The sequence below is a fragment of the Scleropages formosus genome, chromosome 23 (genome assembly GCF_900964775.1).
Source record: "Scleropages formosus chromosome 23, fSclFor1.1, whole genome shotgun sequence".
NCBI lineage: Eukaryota > Metazoa > Chordata > Actinopteri > Osteoglossiformes > Osteoglossidae > Scleropages > Scleropages formosus.
Window position 1 is genome coordinate 8409013 of NC_041828.1, and position 10915 is coordinate 8419927.

Genomic DNA, 10915 nt, shown 5'->3' on the forward strand with positions numbered 1-10915 from the left:
TTATTTCTTAACCAACGTACAAAGTACATTTGAGGACAGAAATGCTTGATCAAGAGATCATGAGGTATTCGTCCTAGAATGTGTACAGTGCTATTTTTATTCGAAAAATGCCCCCTTACTTTCTTCAATTCTTGTAGATGTTCACAAGTTCCTTAGGTGTGTGGACCAACAATCATTGCTATGCCAAATAAAAATTCTTAATGCATATAGGTAGTTGAGGCATATAGGTAGTCAAAACATTAAAACTTCTACATAATTTAAACATTTTTTCCACTTAGTAAGATTTTAGGAGGTCATGCACCTAAATCAGTGTTAACAATGCATTACTTTTGACAATGGTGCGCCGTTATAATGCATTTGTCTCGAACGCGTACATTGTGATTAATGCAATCCCAATGAAGCTCCAAGCACCCTGAAATACACATAACCAGCAGACCAAATCTAATACGTAACGACATACAGTCACAAACAAGCACAATAAATCTAATAATAAAAGTCTCAAATACGACTAGGCCTTACAGTCTACATCGTTGTAACAAAACAGACACAGTGCTTTCTACAGACCGTTAGTTTGTGCAATACAAGGTAGTTTATGTAAAGAGGAAATGGAGATTAAATCTATCGATGGAGTCAGACATGCTGGCATCTTTGACTCCGTCTGATATTAAGGAACAATAAAGTATATGCAGAATGCATATTTGGTTAATGTCTAAAACAATCCAACACGGAAATATCTCATTTTGCACAGCTCATATTAGTCGTCTTTCGGCCCATCTTTATTGAATTTCTTCATCTTCATCCTCCGGTTCTGGAACCAGATTTTAACTTGTCTTTCGGTCAGATTGAGGAGTCTTGCAACTTCGTATCTACGGTCTCTGGTGAGGTACATGTTAAAGAGAAACTCCTTTTCCAGCTCCAGAATCTGGTGCTTAGAATATGGACACCGTTTTTTTCTCGTCGAGCTCGCGTGAAGCCAGTTGGACACGGGATGATCTGCAGAAAGGTGTCGAAAATGTGAAACAAGGCTGACCCACCAGAATCATCTGTAGCATTTAGTAAAAAAAAAAAAAAAAAAAAAGTGGGATGCCTCTCATTTAATTCCGTCTAGTCGCCGTTTTACATATTCAGTTCAGAGCGATTCCAAAACACGTCATGACAAAACATCTAAGTGCACAAAGGAGAACAGAACCACTAAAGCGTTTACATTTCACTCGAATACACTGCAAGAAAACTGAAGGCTCCACACTTACTGGGATGCAGGTCTGGTTTATTGAGGGACCCACTCTCCTCATTGGGGTCTGCGATGGTGGTCTGGCTAAAGAAGCGATCCTCGTGCGCAGGAGATGATGCGTTTGCAAAGTCGGACAGGAGCAACGTGTGCGAACCCAGCGCTGTGCTGTCACCCCTGCACCCCGGAGTCTCGGGTTTGACGGCACTGTGCTGGCTCGATGGTAATCCACCGAAAGGCAGCGATCCAGAGATGGGCTCGAGCACCCAGGATTGCACATACCGTCCATCCGAATCCCCCAAGCCCTGGGAGTGTGCGTGCGGATGACACACGGAAGACACACCGTTTGGAAACTGGGCAGGTACCGGGCTCCAGGATGACCCGAAAACGGATGGTTTCGACTGGAAAGTGCAAGGCCCGAACTCGGCATGTTCGGTTACCGGGTTCTGCCTCGCGTGCTGCAGCGCAGGACCCGGGTATCTTGGCGCTAGAAGATCTTCGCTTTCAGACAGAATTAGAGAGTCCACGTAGTAACTATTTAGCGTCCCTGAAGTAGACATGGCAAATGCACAGTCGTAAACACACACATGAACGCACACAAACACACCCACACGTACACCACACTATCTTGAGAAAATAGCAATCTGTAGAAATCAAGTAGCAACTTGGCTTCACAAAGAACTACAGTGGGCTAATAAGTTGAAGGTTCCTGGCCATTCGATTGGGTGACATGTACACGTGATCCCAATACTGAACAATAAAGAATAAATCAGCCCGCTCACTATTAAATGCTGACTGTTTTTCCTTCTGTGCTTTATAACAAGGACATGTGTTTTTATGCAGAGATATATTATTTAATATATACAGTAAAATTAGTTGAAACCATACCCAGAAGGTATTTAAAAAGCGGCACAGACCGTGGGAGGCACCACTTCATATCTGCATTAATCAGTCCATCAGTGTTTTTATCTCTCTGTATATTAGTTTAATGCGTCCAGCAACAAAAGGATCAACATCCAAGTTTCGTAATAAAAACAACCCCAAAACTAATGGTTGACTGCATCCTCCCTAACTGACAATAGACTACTAATGGAGAAATATTTTATTTTACCGTGTTTTACACTGCAAATGTTGGGAAAAAAGCGACATTTACCCAGATTGACACCAAACACTCACAATTAAGGTAAAAACTCAGAAGTCACCACAAGAAATTCTAAATCTTCTTAACCACTTCCTCAGAAGACCAAATTCTTTCCTTAAAATGATTCCTACACACCAAACAGGGAAGCTACATGTTTTAACGGACCAAAAATCAGTTTGCAGAAAAACAGGACAACTCAAAAAGAATTTAAAAAGAGTGAAAACAACAACACACCAGCAATATTTTAATAGAAATAAAATATTAATATTGTAGTCCATTTTTTTCAGAAGCCAATTATTATTATTATTATTTTTATTATTATTATTATTATTATTATTATTACTATAGATGTTCTTGGTAGTAGTAATTCAACTACTGTTAATATATTATTTGCAACTATTACAGTTATGATTAGTATATTTGATACTACTACATTTAAAATACTAGTATTATAAATATGATGTTATACTCTGAATAGTAAATACAAAGCAATAAATTACATTTACTTTATAATACAATATAAGGAAAATGTTTGAATTATTTTTGAAATAGAAACATCTTATTTTGTAATAATGAAATCTATTAAGATATTTGAACAGGTTAAAATAGACATCTAAAGAAAAATAGAAACAGAAACGGAAACATAGAATTAATGTCTCATGCGATATTAACTTTGAGACGTAAATATATAACGTAATATTAATACTGTAGACATTCTGTCACTTTACTCTGATTTTCAGTGAATTCATTTCAAAGTGCAGGAGGCGGCATGTTTAAGTATTCGTTCGGATTTTACTGCATTCTTGTTCATTAAATTTTAACATAAGACAAGGTCTCAGAATTGTGCTTTAACGCGGAAACCACGACACAAAATATAATGAACTGCCCTTTTCGTGCAACGCTTCGGATTCGGAAAATAACCGATGGAAACACATTGCTTTAATATTTCAGCGTTATTATATTCATTATGAAAATATTTCAACAACAATGTAAGCAATCGCAGTTAATAGATTGTTTATTTGTTAAAAGAGGAGTGTTAGGGAATGAATACATATTTAATCATACAGTAAATACTACGAACAACGTTTTTACAAAACGAAAGCTGGAGTATTGCAATGTTTACAAAGAAATTTACATGTTTATTAAACAAAAAGAATGAAATGACCGGATTTGAATAGTTTATCATATATATATATATATATACATTTAATCCCAGCTGTTAAAAGACTGCAGGAATATAAATAATAAAGGTTTATTCTCCGCCTGCATCTTAATTAATCGCTAAGTGAAATTCTTATTTAAAAATAGAGGAGTTAACAATATTTATTATTTCGGGAACTGAAGTAAGGCCTCGCGACAGGGTGTCCGTATTTGGCAAATAACGTAAGCGGAAATTGTTTTGCGGTTGTAAACTGAAGGTGGGTGTTGTAACAGGGACTTGGTTTACCACAGGGGCTATTTACCTCTTTTGCTGCAGATAAGAGCCTCTCGGTCTCATCCAGATCTCACCATAAAGGCCTCCGACGTCTTTGTGTTTAGTCTATTGCGCAGCCGGAAGCATCCGGCGCTCCGCTCGCGCGCCGCTGAGGTCGCTGTTGCGCGCGCAATGATAATAACCGAGGCCTTGCAGCCATCTCTCGTAACTTCCGCCGAAGAGGCCTGCTTTTACCTATTTCCAAGTCCACTGACCACCCCCACCCCACCCCAGCCCCCACCGATTTACCGTCTTTTAAGCGGAGAAGTACAAAAAATCTGCGCCACCACAAATAGAAATAAAACCAGATAAAGCATAAGCACATATCTCAGGGAAGGTTTAAATGCCTCCGAACCACGTTACTTTCTGAAAATATCTGCTGTGTGTGTATACTGCTAATCGGAAGCGCAGCATGACTTTCAGTTTGATCGGAACGTTTAATTCTTGACACACGTGGACACTCCGCCTTACGATGAATTTAACTGGGGTAATTAAGACAGTTTCGTGTTGTAGAGTTAGAAAAAGGAGCCCAACAACATGAAACTACCTAAACTACTCGACAGTTCACTCCACAGTACAAATGTGAGTAAACAAGAAGAGCAATTTCACCACACCAGTACGTTTTTATTCGTCAAGATGTAATATATACCACAACTGAAAGAATCTTCTAGAGATTACATATAATATAAATGCTTTTTATGTAGACAGTTTTCCAGTTACTTGACTTACCATCTATTCGAAGTCTTTTTAACGTACTCTTTTTTGCCGCCTAATTTTCTGTCCAAAGGATGATCCACAGAAGCACTTTATATCCATTGAACCTTCAGAAAACATCGTGGAAAGGACCACCGATTTTAAGCGACATCATTTTGCTTCCTCTCTGCTTTACCGACGGTCACTGGACTGAGGCCGCTCGGTTAGAACTGCAGTAATCCACCGCATGTCATAAAAGTCCACAAAAGCCGCCAAACCTTGCAGCATTATTGCCCTATTGCTGCAACAAATTATGACCTACTAGGCAATATTTAAATAGGCCACGTCAGGGTGTGAAACAGAAAAATGCTACACTGAGAAAAACAACTGTCAGATACACCGACAAAATGTAAGGATTAATTTAATATAAGACAGATATGGTATGAAAATAAAAATAACCTTCAAGAAATTTTCTTTTGTCCCATAATTTATTAACAACGCAATACACAAGCCACCATTAAACGAAAACAACCTTACTTCTATTTACACAGTAAAATTTCACATATTTTCAGCTGGTTTTCACAGTGTTTATCGATTGTTGCCCTCTATCTAACTTATTTTAACTCCAGCATAAAATGCCCTTTTTGCATAAAATGTTTAATTTCTACATATGTTATTTTTCTTAAATCGAATAATTAGAAACGATATATACAGCCTCACAAAACGGGATATACAAGAATATCTACATCAGATGGCTTTTCTGTCAAAAATGTAAGCAGTGTATATTTAATGATCTATGATGTGTTTTTTTTTTCCTTTTAAATGTGCTGATGATGGTGTTCATTCAGTGTTTTTCACATTCCTAAATGCTTAGAAAATATATCCGAAATGCTCCTCTTTTAGTTTAACCATGCAGAATTTCTCATTTCACTAAAATTTGTCAAATCTCTCATTACAGTAAAGCATCGACATGTCAAAATCCAGATTTGTGTTTTCAAGACCAGGCTATATTTTCTTTAGCCATCTTTGTTATCGCTTATGCTCTGAACCAAGAGCGCATTTAAATTTTACATTCAGTAGACACTTTTTCCTTACGAAAAATATTATAACAGGATAAACACGCAAACAGATGAAGAAAAACGAAAAGCAACAGGAAAATTATAAACATATAATTAACGAAAAATGTGTAGCTATTAACAGCAGCCTATAGAAACATTGGAGCGTTTCTGCACTCGTCGCAACCTGGAAGGCGGAAGCCATCAAGGAGCGCATAAATACACAAATACTTATGAGAAATTAAAATTAGACGTAAGCTCTCGAATTCTGTGTTCGCGGCTCATTTTCTTCAGTTTCATTCTGCGGTTCTGGAACCAGATTTTGACTTGTCTGTCAGTCAGGTGGACGCTGCGACTGATCTCTAGGCGACGCTCGCGAGTCAGGTACATGTTGAAGAGGAACTCCTTCTCGAGCTCCAGAGTCTGGTGCTTGGTGTAGGGGCACCGTTTCTTCCGGCCACTTTTCGCTGTTAGCCAGTTGGCTGCGTTTTCACTTTTTGTATCTCCTAAAGGAAATGGCAGATGTGTAAACGTTCACTGTCAACGGTGGACAAAAAAAGTGACATTTGTATTAGAAGGCCCTTGACTCGCAGGGTTACTTTGAAGCTTTTGAACTGATTGCAGGGAAACAGTCTATTATTTTTGCTCTCTGCTTTCTTACTGTCATTATTAGACGTTATTGCAGTGCCTTCTTGCTTCCCAGACACGTATCCGCTGACCTAACGGGTACAGCGTGTCTTTGGACACGTTTAAGAACGCAGTCTCGTTTTATCACACATATCGGTGTTTGATAGCGACTTTTTAAACTTACTGTGAGAGATATCTTAACTACACCAGATAAACACGGCCCTTTTTCCTGTAACAAAGAACTTGGCATAACACAATATAGTTTTTTTTTTTTGTTTATATTATACATTGACTTGATACGCTACGGTTCATTTATGGAAGAGTGTTTTGTTATGTATAATTTCTTATGTATAATTTCCTGTACGTCGTTTGTGCTTCTGTTTATAGACTATGACGTTTAACAAATTACCATGTAGGCACGAGACCTGACTGTCAGAGCAAACGATTCTCTTTGACAAGAAGTTGTGCTCACCTTTTGTGGCTTTCGCGGGGATCTCCTTGTCGTTTTCTGGTGGCTCCGGTGAAGATGATTCCGTCGCAGATGACACTTGTGTCTGTTCCTCTCTTTGCTGAGGGCAGGCAAGACTTATGGAAGACGTCTCCTCGCTCCCCTTCCTGCCAGCCTCTGCTGATGTTGAAGATGAAGGTGAGGTGTCGAAGCTGACTTGGGGCTGCAGGCCGAAGTTGCTCAGGTTCGACGGGACACCTTCATAAACCTTAGCGTGCGCGTGCGTCTGGGACAATCGGAAGTAGCCAGGTACAGGAACTGTGCCGCTGCTGCTCACCGCGCACGAGCCTGGAGTCATCTTGGAGTAGGACAGGTCTTCTGCGCCGGACGCTTTAGTATACTTCTGCGACTCATAGAGGCAGTATGCGTTTTCTTCTTTAATGTTCGGAGAGAATGAGCACGGGGTGACCTGCTGCCTCGCGGGCTGATCCATGCGGCACGATCTCGGCGCTTCCAACCACATATCCATTCCGCCCATGTATGGACTGGACGTAGAGACCATGTTTTGAGAGTTCGTCTCGTGCCGTTTTCCGAATGCTGGAAAAAACCCACAGTTCGGTAGTCCGTGGTAAGACAACTCTGAGCCTGCGGGCAAAGCCACGCCGCTCCCTTGATAGAAGGCGCCGCTGCTTTCAGTCCGCGGGCTGATCAGAGAGTCAACTAAAAACGAGTTCGCAGCTGGGCTGTCGGAGCATGACATTGTTGTGGTATAATTTGGCGAAGGGAGAAGGTAGCCCTTTCTGGCTGACATTTCTTGTGCAGAACATGCTGAATATGATTAGAGATACCCCCACGACATAGTGCAAATCTAAAAGCCAATTGAAAGGCCTGGACCCCGTGGGCTCCACCCTCTGAAATCTACGTAACAGCACGGGGTCATATCCATCTCAGACTTAAAAGGAGAGGAGGAACATCAGTGAATTCATATCCCATAAGTTTAATCCAAAATAATAACGTTATATGTCCGAGAAAGCGCCTGTGGCCAGGCTCAACTCGTAAAATGTGGGTCGAGGGCGCGCGCGCGCAGCCTGCGTCATTATACAAAAGTGATACCAAACTTCAAGAAACTGACCTACATGAAATCAGTTGTATCATGGCTTATAATATATATGTTTGTTTCTGCAGTAATATTTTGTAATGCACACCTATATTTTCACTATTTGGAAAGTTATTATTTCTACCAGTTTTACGGTTTTACTTAAATGCAAGTGGTATGACAATTCAATTTTTAAAATATTTTGTACGAAAGATATTGACGGACATACACTACAGCTTCTTCGCTGGTATGGAAAGCAGCAAGTTTTACCATTTAAATCAATGCCTTAATATCTCATATTCTTTTTTCACCATACCATGCTTTTTTGCGCATGAAGCCCTCACACAGATCGGTGTATCCTGAAATCAAATGAAACCAAGATATGAGCATTCGTTAACGCATACACAAATCGTTCTGAGCAATACCATTATTAGTCTTGTATATACATATACAAATGTACACAGCAATGATTTATTTCCCAATCTAAGAGAAAATGCGTAATGCTGGGTTACAATTAAACTGAATGCATTTGTGAATTGTGAAATGCATTAAATTAATTAATAATTAATACAACTGCATTATCGAGTATGTATTTGTCTTCACTTGCTTATGACAACATTTAGCATCGGAATCTTCCGATTTGCTAACATAATTATAAAATGTCCAAATAATATTACTTCAAAAAGAAGCAAAACCATTTTAAGAATAACACAAAATTCCCGAATCAGTAAAATAAACTGGAAAACTTATCCTTTAACTTTCCGACATACACCTTAGGTTTATGTAAAATCTCACAATTGTTTCATCCTGTTTTTCGGGGTTTTTGTCACTGGTGGTTTTTCTGCATGTAAACTACTGGAAATTACATCATTCCACGTTAAAATGAGCTTACTTACCACTTACAATATATCAAGGTCTAAATCTTTTACTTAACCACAATGTAAAATGAATAAACACACGGAATGCAAGACGATACTAAAATTGCTCGTTCTAGAGTAATTGTGTATTGTGAACCATAAAGCTCCACTGGAGGTGTACCCTCATATTGCATTATACTCCATATTGATTTTATGAGTGGCATTTTCAAACGTGACAAAAATAGTGTCTTCCTAACCATTTTCGAACCGGAGCAAAATCATGTCAAAGCACCAGGATTACGCACTGACAAGTTGCCACAGCTAAGACAGGCGATACTTCGTTGTATTTACAGTCGATCATGAAGTTAGTGTCTCGTCTTTGGCCGTTTCTTCCACTTGCCTTTTTCCGTCCATAAACTGCAGGAGACTGAATTAATGCAACTGTATGAAACGGACATCAAATACTAAGTGACCCTAAATCCAGCACAGAAATGCATTTTCCTTCTTAATTTTAGTATTTCTTATAAAGCACTGCGTCCAAAAACTTATACTCTTTTTAATTTATTCCCTAAGAAATCTGCATTTCGGAAGTGCAGACTAAATAAATTTAGTTTCATTAGAGGATGTTTGAGGTTGGATGGGCCTTCTTCAGCAGTGCACCACCGCGCTCTCCGTCAGAACAGTTGTAATGTTCAATAATGTTGCGTTTTATTACGTGCAGCGGAGGCTTTTATTTTTCGCAAGAGACAAGGAGGCCACGCGTATGGTTAATAAACGCAGTTTTCCTCACATTTTACAGTTTTCCTCCATTCTGGAAACATTACAGCGCCGCACACTTACTGCATGCCAGTACTACAGTTCCTTTGCACTGACCTTGGCCAACTCCTTAAAAACACGATGTATTTGTCACTTTCTTAAGTTAATTTTTTTATTACTGTCTTTTGAATAGTTTCATTTTTTTTCTTATGCAGGCCATCTGAAACCACAAAGCAATTCCGATCGTTTCCTTAAGTTTACAGGTTGATCTCTTTCAGGCGTAAATTACTTATGAGATAAACACATAGGATTATATTACATAAAATGTACAATCTTATTGCTTATGTCTGCCCCGCCTTGTTTCTGCTTTGTGCTTGATTTTCAGCAGTTTTACATATAGACAGGAAATTTTTGAATACCTCGTCTTTTTCTATAGCGTCGACAATATTTGTGAAAAGTCGCCTAGCAGTTTTTTGACTACTTAACAAGCAGCAAAACGCACTAGTGTGCAACAGCATCTGAAAATGAGCTCGGCGTAAAAATACGCAGCGCACAGGGAGTGAATGCACAAAACAATCGGACATGTTCTTTATTGACTTGAGAACTGCGAGAAAGCTGTGAAGTGTAATGTAATGTCTGCTGACGTCCACAATGTTTAGAAGACATTTAGAAATGAATATTTCAGAAAACATTTACCTGCGCACGCGTTCATTTAATGGTATAAGCAGGAGTCTTGGAGGATTTGGATGGGGCTCCTGCTGCTCTTTTAAGATCCACGGCAATGACATTGATCTAAAGTGCGCCGCCCAGCGGAAAGGCATCCGGACGAGGAGCTGAAGCCTATAGAAATGTTCTGCCACTGCAGACCCTGAAAGCGCGTTCAAGAATAAAGCCAGAGCTGCTGGTGAACACTGGCTTTCTAGGAGGTCAGTCCTTGTTTTCGGCCCATGGTAACAGTTAATAACCTTGGTCTCAGACGGTTTATTGCACTGCACTCCAATTCTACAAATGCTCCAGACTCAGACAGATTTTATAACCGTGTTACCACAGCAACAAGGAGGAACAAGGAGGATGTGTCGTAATTAGGTCTAGATTCCAGAGACCCTCAAAGGATGAGTCTGGTCGGACTGTGCTGGAGAGGGGCAATCATAAACTTCAGGTCGCCGTTATTTATTATCTCATTGACTGTCATATGAGTGACCTAGTACGGCGTTGCTGGTGTTCCTACAATACTATGAATAAAAGCAAATATTTTGATTGTTAGGAAATAAAATAGAAATGCTGTCCAAACTCGGATTGTTTTGTTAGCGGAGGTGGAAATCTGAGCAAGGCACCTTTCTTATCCGTTGGCCCAAGGTTATACTTGCTGATGAAAGAAATGAAGAAGTTCAAAGCCAGTGAACGTAAGCACGCATCATTAATTGAAGGTAAAGCTACATGGACCGATCTGGAAAATGCTCGTAGAACGTGTCTGAACGTGTATGTATTTTAACTGAAAAGGTCTAAGAACATATTTGACAATGGCACTTCAATATCACAA

General features: G+C 39.5%; 2 protein-coding genes across 2 annotated transcripts; both read right to left on the reverse strand.

Annotated features, from left to right (window-relative positions):
- On the reverse strand, nt 1-2227 carry hoxa9a (homeobox A9a). Its single transcript, XM_018750323.1, has 2 exons — nt 1251-2227; nt 1-993 (listed from the first exon to the last, which is right to left on the reverse strand). Exons 1-2 carry the CDS (start codon nt 1786-1788, stop codon nt 755-757), a joined length of 777 nt encoding a protein of 258 aa, XP_018605839.1. The 5' UTR covers nt 1789-2227; the 3' UTR covers nt 1-754.
- A 2792-nt stretch (nt 2228-5019) lies between these two features.
- Nucleotides 5020-7594, reverse strand: LOC108933359 (homeobox protein Hox-A10-like). Its single transcript, XM_018750335.2, has 2 exons — nt 6691-7594; nt 5020-6097 (listed from the first exon to the last, which is right to left on the reverse strand). The coding sequence occupies exons 1-2, from the start codon at nt 7475-7477 to the stop codon at nt 5823-5825; spliced, it is 1062 nt and encodes a 353-aa protein (XP_018605851.2). The 5' UTR covers nt 7478-7594; the 3' UTR covers nt 5020-5822.
- Between the last annotated feature and the right edge of the window lie 3321 nt (nt 7595-10915).